The sequence below is a fragment of the Agelaius phoeniceus genome, chromosome 3 (assembly GCF_051311805.1).
Source record: "Agelaius phoeniceus isolate bAgePho1 chromosome 3, bAgePho1.hap1, whole genome shotgun sequence".
Lineage (NCBI taxonomy): Eukaryota > Metazoa > Chordata > Aves > Passeriformes > Icteridae > Agelaius > Agelaius phoeniceus.
Genome location: NC_135267.1, coordinates 73,354,722 through 73,369,454, shown reverse-complemented (window position 1 = coordinate 73,369,454; position 14,733 = coordinate 73,354,722). Strand labels below are relative to the sequence as shown.

The following is a 14,733-nucleotide window of genomic DNA, read 5'->3' as shown; positions in this document are numbered from 1 at the left end:
TGCGCATCCTTTGCTCTCACAGCAGCAGCACGGGAGGCAGCGGCTGCCCCGAGGCCCGGGGCGCCGCACGCAGAGGCGCTGCCGCTGCTGCCGCTGCTGCTGCATCACTTCTGACGCACTGCACGGACTCGCAGGGTTTCAATGGGCCCCGACAGGCGCCGAGCTGCCCCTCAGCCGGGCGGAGGGGAGGCTTTCCCGGAGCCTCACCCGGGCCCCAGCACGCCTACTGCTGGACCCAGGGCTGCGGTGCTTTGGTGTGTTTATGATCTATTTCATATTTGATCTAATTTTCACTCTATCTCATCCCGTTCTCTGCGCCTCACGGCCCCGTCCCCCCCCTCCAGGCATCCCTCCCCGCTCGGGGCGGGGCCGGACGCCGCTGTTTGGATTTAAACGTAGCAGCGGGAGGGGGCGGGCTCGGCCGGTGGTTCCCGGCTCCCGGCTGCGGCTCCCGGCTCCGCCATGGTGGTGCCGGCGCGGCGCGTGAAGACGGAGTACATGAAGCGCTTCAAGGAGCCCAAGTGGGAATCGTGCGGCGCCTGCTACCTGGAGCTGCTGCACTACCGCCTCAGCCGCCGGCTCCTGGAGCAGGCGCACCGGCCCTGGCTCTGGGACGGCTGGGAGCAGGACAGCGGCAGCGGCGGCGGCAGCACCGCCGGGTCCCCTTCGCCGCCGGGCGCCGGCAGCCCCGCGAACGCAAGGGAGGAGGAGGAGGCGGCCGGAGCGGGAGCGGCGGCGCCGAGCGAGGCGGGACGGGCCAGCCCCGGTAGGGAGCGCGGCGGTGGCGGGGGGGGACACGTGTGCCCGGGCGGCCCCAGCGCCCTCCCCGCGGCGGGGCCGTGCTGCCCTGCCCTTCTCCGGGGTCGGCACAGGTGGCTCTGCCCGGGCCGCCCCGCCGCGGCTTGGGGCCGATCCTCGATCCCGGGGTGACCGTGCGGGGGCACCCGGCCCGTCTTACCCGCCCCCAGGACACGGCCCGGGGGTGGCAGGGCCCGTCAGCCGGGCCCCGCTGCCTCCAGCCGGACCCTGGCTGGGCCCGGGGAGAAGCCATGGCTGCGGCGTCGGAGGTGTCTCTTTAAAGAGCCAAGTGGTGGCAACTCTCATCCTGAGTCACAGCCACTTATGTAAACTGTTGCCATGGGAGCCAAGCATCTCTACAATTATATAAGCGGGTTCTCCGGCAAAAGCAGCGGCAAGTTGGACTGTGTGCCAGTGGCTGGCTCTTAACGCAATTGCTTTCCTGGACCTGCACACGCAATCTGTCTCGGCTGAACGCTTGGTTCTTAATGCCGCCTGAGGTTTGATCTTGGGTGCGCAGCTGAGTGGGGTCAACTAAGTAGCTTGAACAGGTGCTGAGCTGGTAACATTTTGTTCTCTTCTAGCACAGAGTAATTCCCTTCTGTTGTCTCACGGCCTAAGAGAGTGGTTAGGCAGATAATAACACGGTCAAGCTTCTCAAGCTGGTATTTTTTTAAAACCATAAGATACAGTTTCTTACCTGCAGTGAAAGAATATCTGGCAGCCATTGATTGGTGTTTTGAAATGCCTTTGAATCAGCTGTCTCCCTGTTGTACAGCAGCAGGGAAAATCCTTGAGAACTGTTCAGTTAAGCCTCATGCTGCCTGGCTGTTGTTGTTGTGTGTTTTTTTTTTTTCTTCCCTCCCCGGAGTTAGATGTGCTTGTCTGGAGTGGGGAAACAAATCCGATCCAATGCCCTTTGGGACCTGAGCTTTCCAGAATGATCTGTGTTCTGAGATTCAAGACTAAACTGCATTCATTGACCTTAAGAATTCCACATTATACAAAAGCTTTAGCTTCTGTTCCAAAGGCTTGGTGTTTCAGGGCATACTAGTGATGTGGCGTCCTGCAGTCAGCTGGGTGGGCCTGTGGTACCCTGGTCTCACATGGGGTGCCCACAGCTGCTGGGGTAATACATTCCACCTCCCCAAAGCTGTTGTCCTCATTTCAGTTGGGATAATTTTGTGCCTGGTAGCTGGTACAGTGCTGTGTGTTGGATTCAGTATGAAAATAACACTGATAACACAGCTGATGTTTTTAGTAGTTGCTCAGCAGTACTTAGCCTAAATCAAGGATTTCTCAGTTCCCCATGGTCTGCCAGCCAGCAGGTGCACCAGAAGCTGTGAGGAAGCACAGCTAGGACAGCTGACCCAAATGGCCAAAGGGATATTCCATAGCCAGAACGTCCTGCCCAGTCTATAAACTGGGTGGAGTTGCCCAGGAGCCACTGACTGCATCACTGGTTTCTCTTGGGTTTTATTCTTCCCTTCTCATTATTATTATTATATTTCACTTTATTTCAATTACTAAGCTGTTCTTATCTCAACCCATGAGTTTTTCTGATTCTTTTTCCATCCCCCTGTAGAAGGAGGGAGTGTGTGGCCATGTGATTCTTCATTGCTGGCTGAGGTTGAACCACAATAGCTGTGCAGTGATGGAAGCACCCCAGCTCACCAGTATGAAACAGAGTATTAGTGGCCTAGTTTTGCTTTCCTCAATCAGGCCTTGAGGAAGCTAGACTGGGAGCATGTGTGGAAGAGCTCCACAGTATCTCAGTGAGAAGAACTAAGGAATTGCAAAAGATTAGGGAGTGGTTGCATGGGAAAAGGCGATGCTCTCTAAAGGCTTGGCTTTTAGTGAGAGGAGGTGGAAGCTGTTGAAGCTGCACTCAGAACCTGGCATTCCCAGCTTTTCTGATGCACTTTAAATATGTACAAGTCTGGGGCAGTTGTTGTAGGGACCTGAATTTATTTTCATTCTTGTTGAGCCTATGGGTAGAGCACATAAACCTGCCACAATCTAATGGCACAGGCAGTTGCCAAGGCTAGAGACTGCTGGCCAGGGTGCTCTGCTCACTCATTAGCCTGCTGCTTGATTCCTTCCCTGACTCCTCCCTAGGGAAAGGTCCAGCTGGAGTTACTTGGTAGTCTGATTCTGGCTGGGATTTGGCAGGGAATAACAGCTGGCTAGCTGTGTCTGTGGTCAGTGATGGTGCAGTAACATCCAGTGCATCCAGTTGTGTCCTCAGTCCTGCAGCGGTGCCAAAGGGACTGTGCAGCACCAGTGGCCTGCCAGGCTGCAGGGTTTTGGGCAACCATGCTTCTGTAACTGATACACCTTCGCCATGGATGCTGTAAGGGAATGCCTAAGGTTTTGCTAGGTCCTTGCTATTTTATAGTGGGAGAAAAATCTGTACTTCACATTCACTTTTTTGCCAAATGGCTTAGAATAAACATTTCTTAACTTCTGTGAGTATTTAAGAGCTTTGTTAAGTGTTTAGCAGAAGGACTGAAAACAACTCTGGTTAGGCAGCTGGATTTAGTGGATATTTATTGTATCCTAATGCACATATAAGGAGGTGACCCATTTAGTATTGGACAATCATAAGGATACACTTTTCTTCTCCTTAGTGGCTGGCTAATTAAGGCGTGTGGAAGAGATCACATAGAAACTACCACTCTGAAGCTTCTACTATTAAACTGCCTTTTTTTTTCCTTTACTCTGAAAGAACTTAATTACACTGAAGTGCTGTGGGGGTAGCTGAGTGTGCTCATGTTGATGACATCTTTTGTCTTCTGAATCTGACATCCACCCACATGCTGGAACATCCTAGCTGTTACCTGGCTACTGCTGCTTCCTGCTGTTTTGTGGGGAACCTGATTCTGCCTGAGTGGTATTGACAGTGCTTGTTGCCAATATGGCAACAAGCTGGTCAGCACTAATGTTGTTTAATATCTGAGGTAAACACAATTCATAATGGCACATGCTGCCCTGGTTTCCTCTTTCCTCTCATTGAAATGAGCCTGTGTGTGTTTGTAAAGGTTGTGAATGCTCCTGGTGTGTGAAGAGGAAGTGGATGTAGGCAGCTTGGCTTTAATGTTCAGTGGTGTTGGTCTAAAGCACTGCCAGTGCGAACCCCTGGGGCAGCACGTGGGACAAAGGTGCTTTGTCCCTTTTGCACTGAAGCTATGGCTGAGTGATACCAAGGTGTGCTCAGAGGCAACTTTGGGGTAATTCCTTCTGGCCCTCCACTTGTGGCAGCTGTTTGTGGGATTGTTCTGTGGAACATGCCCAGGCACAGATGTGCTTTAAACATAATCCCACAAAATCTTGACCTAAATGAACTGGTGTAGTTGTGGTGTAGACACATCCTCAAAGCTGTCAACAGAACCCAGTGGGCTGGTAAGTAGAAGACAGAAGCTCTTGGCAGCAGTGCTGCTGTCAGACCTGTTGCTTGTGAAATAATACTGCTGCACACACATGCAGGATGAAGGCATCTTTCAATCCTCATTGCCATTTTGCCTTCAGCATTTTTGTGCAGTGGTTTTAAGTGACAGCAGTGACAAGCTGCCATTGAAGAAGTTGCCTCAAAAGTATTTGGAAAGCGACTGATGTGGATTAGTGGAACTAAACAGAAGATCCAGTTTCAAACTTGTTTCCTGATCTTGTCTGTCATCATGTTGCAGGGGCATTTGCTGGCCCATGTATGTGGGAAGAAGCAGTTTGTAGTGGGGGAAGAAGGCAAGGGCATCAATTCAGGGGCTTACAGTACTGTTATTTAAAGTTGCTCCCATTTTTTTTTCCTTTGGAAACGAGCTTTGCTATCAAGCCAAACCAGTAATTACTTTCCAAACTGCTGCAAATGAAGCTTTCGTGAATCTAATCAGCTCTGAGCTGCTGTGCTGCTGCTAGCTCCATTATTGCCTCACACAAGAGCTGCCTTGAAATTATGTTGCAATCTGCTTCATCTGTAGTCATCTGCTTCATCTGTAGTAACTTACTTTCTACCCAGCTGTGGTTTGTTGATACCCACAACAAACCCACAGGGTTATATGGCTCCTTGAAGAGGTGTAGGAGACCTGCCCCACTGGGGAGGTGTCGGTACAAAAGCAGGAGACTTGCAGTTCTGCCTGCAGCAGTGCAAGCACCAAGTGCCTCTCCTGGTGCTGAGGTATTGCTGTAAGGAGGCCAGCACCTCAATGCAGAGATAACACTGCTGATGACCCTGTGACCTTGGGTCTGATCAGAAGGCTGTTGATATCTGCAGTAAGTCATCAGGGCCTTTGGAATGGGGGTCCTGTGTGGCAGTGCTGTGTGTGACAGCAGCTCCCCTGGGCTCTTCCCGCCTGAGCCAGGAGCGGAGCTGTTACGCAAGCGGGGCGATGCAGCAGCGTTTAAGTGACCTCTTCTGGGCAGGAGGCTTTCAGTAGCCGTGTTGGGTGGGCCTGTTCTGCCTGTTAAGCACTTAATCCCCTCCTGCTGTCCATCCAGTGTGCTCTGCTTAGCATCCATGATGCAGTTTTAAACGTTTCTAGCTTTTCCCCTCTCCTGTCTAATCCCTGTCATGCTGCAAGCTGGTCAGCTCTGAGTTTCCTGTGTCTGCTGGAGCTGGTGCTCTGCATGGGAAGGAGATGGGTAGGGGTTGCTGGTGCCTGGACTTCCTCCTGAACAGCTGGGTCTAAGTCCTGCTTCAACTGCTGCTCTTCTGACTTCGTGTGAAAAGTGATGCCTAAGATAATAGCCTGGATATAAACTGTAGTTTAAAATAAAAGGCTTAAATAACTGTTAGACATCTTGTGCCTTCACCAGCTGAGTTCTGTGTAAATGGCACTGTAGCAGTGGGTTCATGGAGAGCCCTGCTCTAATAGCAGGTGCTCATAAGTGCTACAGTACACTCTGGCATATAGCATTTACTGTAAGGCTGTGCACAGGACTCTGCGTGCCATTTCCCATATGCTTTTATTGCTATTTTGGGACAAGCTGGCTCAATCATTTCTGGACCAGCTGGAGCTGTATCCTGGTGAGTAGCATCCCCAGGCATGGCTGTTGCCTTGTTTTTTAAAGCTGAACTATCTATGTAATTGCAGTGCCCCCACTTTCCTGTATTTTTAAGTCTCTAAATGCCACTTCTGCTGTTTATGAAGTCAGTGTTGCTCCATCCCCCTTTGCAGAGAAGGAAGATGACATTTTCCCTTGAATGGAGGATGGAACAGCTTTCCAAAAGGAAAAGCAGTCTTGTTGCAGAATTGACAGCAATATGTTCCCTTTCAGAGTTTAATTTTCTCAAAAGAGTGCTTCCTTCTGATAATGGACCTAGGCAGTCCCTCCTTTGGAGTGGCTGTGCAGGGAGATGCTCAGATAATATTTTGTAAGGGGATAACTCTGTGCTGCCTAGCTCTGTTTGCAGCCATGATGAATGAGCTGCCTTGTTTCAGAGTGAAGCTGTGTGTCCCAGAGCACAGGGAAAACAAGCATAACAAGTCTAATACTACACTGAGCTCACTGCTGCTGTCTTTTACCAGCCTTGTCTATAGTAACTGAAACTACACCCAGCCAATATTTAGGTATGTAAAATTCATCTAGCCATTACTCTCAATGTGCCACTACTTTGGTCTTGACTAATTAATTTTTGGTTGTTTTGTGATGTCATTCAACTGAGCTCTCAACAAATACAGCTCTAAATACTTTAACATTGCTGGCCACTCTTTACCAAATACTCAGCTGCACTGCAGTATCACCTGTAGATGAATGCTCACCTGCACATCTTGGAAGATGGTAACAGGCAAGTCTGAACAGGGCCCAGCACCAGGGCCTCTGTGCTGCTTGGCAGCACACAGAAATTGTGCTGGCTAGGCTAACAGCTAGCAAGGGAGCATAAGGCTTGCCTTAGAGGAATTCTAGGGCATGGAACAAGCCTTTGTATCTTTACCCTGCAAATGTGAACTGAGTGCTAGAGTAAATGGATGCTTAATCAGTGTGCCAGGCAGGTAACTTCTATTTCATCAGAACTGGATGGATATAGAACTGACATTAAAGCAGTGTTGGATTGGGCATGCACATGCTTGAAATCACAGCAATTATCAGGAATGGTTGCTATTATGTCACAGGATTGGCAAGCCCTTCTGCTTTTAATGATGAAAGCACTTGGGTAAAAACTGCACTGCTTGTCTGTGGTCAACATGTCACTATGTGAGCAAGCCCTAAACCAGAAGAACTCCCTATGACAGTGAAGGATTCCTTCTGTCCATACCAGTGTATGCTGGTGATGGCTGAATGTGCTGAGACTTGGAACAGAGGTGGTGTGGAGCTGGTCCCCACTAGAAGCAGAAATAAACTGGCAAGTTTGGTGTGTTTATGTCAGCAGAGTTTGAGTGATCACTGTGTGAGTCTAGCAGAAGACAGCATCTAATGATCAGACTTGAAAGGAATTGGTTACTAGTGGACTCCTATACTCATAGGTGAATGAAAGGCACGTGTCTTGTAGGTGATCACACACTATGGGGCAAGAAGATTGGCTCTTATGGAACAGCTAGCTGTTCCTCTGTGATTTTATTAATTAATATTTTATATAATGCTGATTCAGTCTTCAGTGATGATCTAAAATTGCAGTGATTCAGCCTTTAAATTCTACTTTCTACTTACACAAACCCTACTTTCCATACCCAGTGCCTGGAGGACTATTGCTGACCCCTTGCTATGGAAGGCTTAAATGTGTGGGATAAAGGAGCCTTGGGGAGTAATGCCTGCAGAGTGTGGCACTTTAAATGCACCACATAATTCGCAGATCAGGTAGCAAAGGTGATGTCTACTACTTTGTGGGGTCTTGCTTCATACTCTCCTCTCCTTCCTAAGCAGAAAACCATAACAGAGATAGGTGTATAAACAGAGCTTGAAAATGAATCACTTTTTTCAGAGGAAGCTGATAATATGAAGGATTTAATATTGCACACAGTCTTCATCTCTGACTGCCTAGCAGCATCTATGGGGCATTCAGCACTCCATCTGTTTGCTGTCTGAGAGATGCAAGGATGAAACAGTGAAGACAGAAGATCACTGGAAACACTAAGTTCTTCCTGGGGCTGTTGGTTATCTGTAACCTCACCAGTGAAAGGCATTTTTAAGTATGGGAAAGCTGTATTGTAGTCACTAAAGAAAGAATGAAGACATTTAAGCAAGGTATATGTCTGTTGCTAAGGGAGCAATGACTTCTCGAATTTCTAAAAAAAGCACAGCTTCAGTGATGTATTTGAGAGGCTGTGCAAATCAGACATTAATATGTTGTTATTGGGAGCTTAAAGCATAATTTTTCTTTTCTTCTTCAGAGAAAGAAAAAGAAGATCAAGAAAAGCAGGAGAAGGAAGAGCAAGAGAAAACTGTAGAACATACTTCTGTAAAGGAAGCAGACAAAACCAGCCGTACAGGACGACGTCCAAGTCGAAGTGCCTTGTCCAGTCGTAATGATCGAAAATCAGCCAAAAGTCCCCAAAGGACAGATGCACCAAAGGAGAATAAACATCCATTTGCTCTGTATGGGTGGGGAGAAAGACAGACGGATACTGGGAGCCAGAAAACTCACAATGTCTGTGCTTCTGCTTCCGTGAATGAAGTAAGTAAGAGCTTCTGTTTCATGAAAAGGCAGTGACTCCTTAGTGCCTACAGATGTCTCAATAGCTCAGTAAAACTTCTCAGGGGTCCCTTTATTTGAATATATGGAGATTCCAGCAGTAGGTTCTAGCAATAAACCTGAAGAGTCTCGAGATGTCCAAATAAGAACTCTTTACTCTTTGTTTGGAAGCTTCTCAGGTTTGACTAACACTTGCAATTTCTAATTAAAACTACCTGTCCTGTTTGTGGCTGTTACAGTGTTACCAGCAAAACTGGCTGTTCTAAAAGTATTTCTGCACTCTGAACTTCATGAGAACAGGGGAAGAGCAGGCAGTTAGCACCAGGCACCCCACAGCAGGCAGGCAAATAAACACTGGGGCAGTGCTTGAGCTGTGAAAGAGAGACTTTTGCTGGGGCACTTCCTAGACTAGGAGCCTCACTGAGATGGTACGAGTGCTCTTCTGCTAAGATGTCTTGTCTAGCAGCCTGGTTTGGTGGCTTGCCAGTAGGAAATGTTGCTTGCAGCAGAATGGTCTATCAGATGGCTGATGGATTACAGGGCTGGTGTAAATATTACCAAAATAGCACAAATTAAATTCATGTGGCATGGGCAGCACCAGCATTCTGCTGTACTGGGGCTCTGTTTCCTAGCTTAGAAACAGCAAGGGAGTGTTTTAACAGATCCATTTCTGTCTTCTCTATAAACTCACCTAGGCTGCAAAACCACAATCATTAATGCATCCCTGCCAGTGTCTTGTCCATATCCAGATGGAGCTGGCCTTTGAGTGGCTGTTTTGGAAGGGATTTGAAGCCCAGGCTTTTCCTTCCTGAACAGCTCAAACCTTTGAGCAAAAGGAGGAACTTGGGCCTTACAGCTTTGGAAAGAAGCGGCCTTTCCTGATAATGGACACTAATGCTAAATTGATAAACTTTGGTCAATGCTCAAAATAGTTGACTGGTGCTTTATGTTGAAGCCTAGAAGAGGCTGAAGCCTGACATGAGCAGTTATTTATAGTGTATCTTAGATATCTAATACTTCTTACACTAGAAACAGTAATGGAACATCTCAGCTTGGATCTTGAGGTTGGACTGAACAGGAAGAACATTTCTGAAACATTCCCAATTATGTGGTGTTTTGTCACTGAGGGTGTTTCTTTATGTAGGAACCAACTATTTCTTGCCTGCTGAGGTTACTTTTTCTTGCATGTTTGAAAGGTGTTACTTACCCCTTATTGAGATGGGAGATAGGATTTTCAATATGATGATAGACACACACAAACATAGAAACTGGCTCTTCATATTAAATTTTGGGGGAAATATGATAATTTATTAATATAAAAATACATGTAACGGTGTGTTCATTGGTCAAAATGAAGATCTTTAGTCTCTAAGGGATCCCTAGGGTTTGGTCTTACGATTATGGCTTAGGGATATTAGCCTTAAGGGATGCTTAGGCATACTGAGGACCATTTTTAAATGATAGAAACAGAGAACTGAAGTTTTTAGAATTCATCTGAGTAAGACTATGAAACATTCAAGATTTTTGCAATCATTTAATAGTTGGAAGTGTGGAAGATAATGCAGAACAGAATTTAAAGCACTTCTCATGGAAAAAAAAAATCTATGTTCAGTTAATAGTACAAATTAGAGAAGAAAATATGACCTTGCTCACAATCCCTGTTCCTTCAGGATAGGGACTGGGGCAAATAAAAAGTGATCCTTGTCATTCCTGAGGGATTCCTAGGCTGTTCTCCTTCCATAATACTAACTCTGGTCTTTTAGATTCACGAATCTGCCCTACGAGCAAAGAACAGGAGGCAAGTGGAGAAAAGGAAGCTTTCTCAGAGGCGAGTGCGATCAGCAGAGGCAGAGAACACCTGGCGAGCAAAGCCCTCCCCAGCAGACAACCCCTGGATGACAGAGTACATGAGATGCTACTCAGCAAGAGCTCTCTGAACCTGGATTCCCTTAGGCATCCTCAGAAGAAGTCGCGCATATCAGGACACTGGTGCAAGGAACCAAACCACTTATGCAAGGTTTTTATAGGGAGTTTCCAGCTGTTAAAGTATTTGTTACAATGTTTTTATCTTGGCTACCTACCTCACAGTGGGGTGTATCCTTGGAGCCATAACATTTGAAGAGGCTTTTAGCTATAACTACCCAAACTTTTAAACAATTCCCCTTTTGGGAATTTTTCTAATGCTTCAATGTTTTGAGGGTGGGAGGAGAAACCTTAGCATACAGGGAGTCAAAGCAAACACTTTTTTGATGATCATGGTTACAAATAATCTGTTTTCCCCCTATTTAAAGTTCAAGTCATGGGGAGATGGTATTGGGGAAAGACTTTAAAGGAGTGATGGAGGTGCCTTTGTATTTATAAAACTATTTAACACTTTTATGACAATAAACATATGAAGACAGGCAACAGGAAGCCAGTGTGTCTGGTAACTAGCACTAATAAATGTAGATGCTTTAGGCAGGCAAATACCAAGTATTGTCTGTACACAGAAACTTTAAAGACGACAACAACAAAAAACCCCAAACAAAACCAACCTTGTTTGATTAGTGAATCAGCTGATGCTAACTTTTATCACTGTTTCTAAGGTCATTAGAATAAACCACTCATTTTCAGGGCAAGAAACAGCTACAGGATCATTTTGCTGTAGCTGTTCCTGTTGTACCAAATAACTAATGTAGACAATCATTATCTGATAGCTGCCACTCAATAAGCAGTTACTTGTTCTACAAATATAGAGCTGTACCACTGTACTAACCTTGTGGTCACACTTAGTCTGTACTTAATCATGTAAATGCATTTATTGAAGGAGAGGGCTGGCTCCTTTCTGGTGAGGTCTATTTTTAACACTTCAGAGTATCTATTATGCTCAGTAGGGGTCAGAGTGCAATATGCATTCTTCTTGGAGGTATTGTACAGGTATATTGTTAAAGGATTTAAACTTGAAAATTGTATTGATAAGACTCGTAGATGATGTCCTGAGAAACTTGCTGCCTCTCGAAATTGGTGCAGAACCCTTCACTTATGGGGGGATGGGGAGGGGGTAAGGGCTAGGGAAAGGAGGGGTGTATCCTTTAGTAAACAAGAACATATAATGAAGTTTGAACATTTTTGTTTTGTAGGTCCTACTTCTACATAGTAAGACAGTCATTGTGACTTCCTTGGTGGTTTTGTTTCCCTCAGGTGGCTGTAAATTATCTTTTTTTCAGTTTGCTAACTACGCTTTAGGCAGATGATTGCTGTAGTTGTGAGCTTTGAAGTTTTGTTCAGATGTGTTGTGTTAGTTACTTATGTTGGTTATCTCAGTTTAATTGTTTTAAAGCTTGTGTTTTACAGGCTGGACACATTCCCACAGGAAGCATACTTGCACCTCTAGAGCAGAAACCTGCACTAGTTTTAGCTTCATTCCACAATCTCAGTGATTAAGGAGGACTCTGGAATTACTATTGCAACAGAGCATGCTTAGTGAAAAGTCTGATTGTGTTCTTGAAGAAAGCGATTGTGCAAAGGGTCCAAGCACTGCTGCCTCCTAGTGTCTTACATCACTAAAGGTTTTGTTACTCACAATTTTAATTTTGTTAAATTAAATCCTAGAATCCATGAAACTACAAACTGTTTTTTGTTTAACCTGCCTTTTAAGCACAAAACTATAGAAATACAGACCACTCTTGTTGAAGGCTACCTATTTAAGATCTTACAGCTTTTAAGTCTGGGAAAGCACAGCATGATTAAGAATGTTTTATATACAGCAAAATCCCTGTAGGGGATTTTGACTGCTAAGTAAACCATAGGCTAGAACTTCCTGAAACTTTAGAACAGTGCCCAAATCTGGGGAAAACTACTCCAGAGAATGCCTTTATTCCATATGAGATTCTTTTCATTTCCTTTCATGCTGTGTTTTCCTCTTTAAATAACTGCTGTAAATATGCTTAGCTTGCTTCTGATGCTGTTGCAGTTCCAGAAGCCACCCAAGCTTTACACAACAGTGTCAAAGCACCAACTCAGTAGTGTTTAACAGCCTTATTCAATAAAACTTGCCTGTTCCTGTTGCCCACACACTTTCTAGGCTTTATGTAATCACAGCAGATGGATTGTGCCCTCAGTGCATTTTGTCACATTCAACAGTTTCCTTGACTGTGTAGGGCAGGACTCATCTTGCCATGCTTTTGAAGATAGCTTCTACAGTTCTCTCTTCCCACAGGGAAATGGAAGAGCCAGGATGATTCTGTGCCTGCCTTAATACTTGTGTTTGGATAAGAAGTATCTCCCATTAGGTGTTGGTGTTTTCAATAATTATAGGAGGCCTAAGTGTCTTCTGCCTTGGATACTGGGAACTAAAAACATCTCCAAAAGGCCTGTTCAGGTCTTCAAATCAGAATTTTCAACAGCATCAGGGTTGCTGTATACTGAGGAAATTGTCTAGTCCTAAAATCCTTGTCAGGTCAGGAGCCGTTCCCCACAAAGACGACTTACTAAAAGACAGCAGATAAGGTCTAATAAAGTCTTGTGAGTTGTTGTTGTGCTTTTTCAAATGGTCTGTAGCCAAAACTATCCTGGGTGCTATGTTAGTACTATCTGGGTTTAAGTAATACAATACCTGAAGTGAGGGGTAAATTATTCTGCAAATCAGGTAGCCTTCCTGCATTTGGGTAGTAATTGGCTATAAAGGTACTATTTTGCTTAGACTATATGAAATACTGTAGTTCTGATCACTGCGAGCTCTGTGTGAAGTATTTGGTCTGGAAAACTGCTAGTGCTTTGATATTAACAAATGAAAAGCCAATAGCATTGTAAAGCAGAACTTTCCAGATGTGAAAGCTTTAAGTGTATTCCATAGATTCCTACAGGAGGTGGCCATTTGCTTCAAATTGGACTCACTGAAAAGTAGAAAACCTAGTGAATGTCTCCCTATCAATTAAGGAATTTCTAAACATTGTCTTGCATGGACTCTTGAATTTAGCAAAGTGGTGAACACTTCTCACTCCTGTTTTAGAAGTAAAACTTTTTGGTAAGAACACAGTAAATACTCAATTGTCCAAAGTTTTCATTAAAATGACTGTTTATTCCTTTGTTTCTGGAAGTACTTAGCTAAGTGAAGCAAGAGTTTTACAATGTGTAATGCTGCAGTTTAACTATAGTGTTGTGAAGATAGTGTTTACAGTGTAAAATGTTACCATGAAAACTGCATAAGAATGTCCTGTAAAATACAGTAGCATGCCTGTTCAGTCACTGATGTCACATCTTTGCAACTATGAAATAACAGACTTTTTCACAGGAAGCTGAGATAGTAGTCAAGGTGATAGCTAAACTTAGAGAGCCAACCTTAACAAAACTGAGGAACAGCTTCTGGTATGAATTTTATCCAGGTAGCACATGCAAATTTAAATTGAATTTTTAACACATAGGGAAGTGTATCTGTTCTCATTTTTTATGGTATAATGTAGTGCCACTGAACTATAAAGGCCTCTCTGACTTTTTTTTTTTACTGTGATAGGGACCAAATGCTAGCAATCTGAGGGCCTAATGTTTGGTAACCTGGATGTTCCAGTTTCTTTTCCAGCTCAGTTAGTGCACTCAGCAGCAAAGCCATAAATGGAGCCTGACTCAACACCTTGACAAGTAACCCCATGAAATTAGGGGTACAAGTGACCGGGAAGCTGCCTCAGCTATTGTTAGCACTGAATTCACTTTAAAAACAATAGGGAAATACCATCTAAGCTTGAAGCAATATGTGTTTTTTAAAGTTTTTAAACAGTATTTGTTTTTAATGCTTCTGTATTGTCTATTTTAATAGTGTAGTCTCAACCTGTACATGTGAATAAAATCAGTGACACAAAGTGCCTGGACTGCTTGTACTGTGCTTTTTGGGATCTCATTTTTTTTTTCCCCCCTTACAGGGTACTTTAGTCCCTGCATACAAACTGTGGCTTCTGCTTGTCCCAGATATTCTCTCCTGGAATGTGACAGGCTTCTGTAATGACTAAGGTTCACTATGAAGTTACATTACAGTTACCATTCCAGCCTCTTATGTTCCTCCTGTAACTCTCCCAGAGATTCTTAACATCCTTTCCCAACCTGAATCACTGTTTTCCCCTTACTATGATAAGAAAAAACCCCAGCTGTACTAGCTATCTTAAATGCTATGCCTTTGAGAATATAAATGTAAAGCTTTGGAGGAAAAATACAGCTTCCTGTTTTCTCTCTCTTATCCTATGAACAGGTATACTCATGCCAACAGGAAAAATTAAGCTTTTAAAAGCTGGCTACACTAAAGTTCTCTATGTCAAGATTCTTCAGTAAATGAATGAGACTAT

General features: G+C 44.8%; 1 protein-coding gene across 1 annotated transcript; it reads left to right on the top strand.

Annotated features, from left to right (window-relative positions):
- The first annotated feature begins 389 nt into the window (after positions 1–389).
- Positions 390–14,265, top strand: CCSAP (centriole, cilia and spindle associated protein). The gene is made up of 3 exons (XM_054628860.2): positions 390–766; positions 8,121–8,404; positions 10,186–14,265. Exons 1-3 carry the CDS (start codon positions 463–465, stop codon positions 10,357–10,359), a joined length of 762 nt encoding a protein of 253 aa, XP_054484835.1. The 5' UTR covers positions 390–462; the 3' UTR covers positions 10,360–14,265.
- The last annotated feature ends 468 nt before the right edge of the window (positions 14,266–14,733 follow it).

What these genes read in the sequence shown, in the direction of transcription:
- CCSAP (XM_054628860.2), top strand. Translation starts at nt 463, where the DNA reads ATGGTGGTGCCGGCGCGGCGCGTGAAGACGGAGTACATGAAGCGCTTC. An exon ending in GGCGGGACGGGCCAGCCCCG is followed by an intron (nt 767 to 8,120) that starts GTAGGGAGCGCG and finishes TTTCTTCTTCAG; the next exon opens with AGAAAGAAAAAGAAGATCAA. An exon ending in CTTCTGCTTCCGTGAATGAA is followed by an intron (nt 8,405 to 10,185) that starts GTAAGTAAGAGC and finishes CTGGTCTTTTAG; the next exon opens with ATTCACGAATCTGCCCTACG.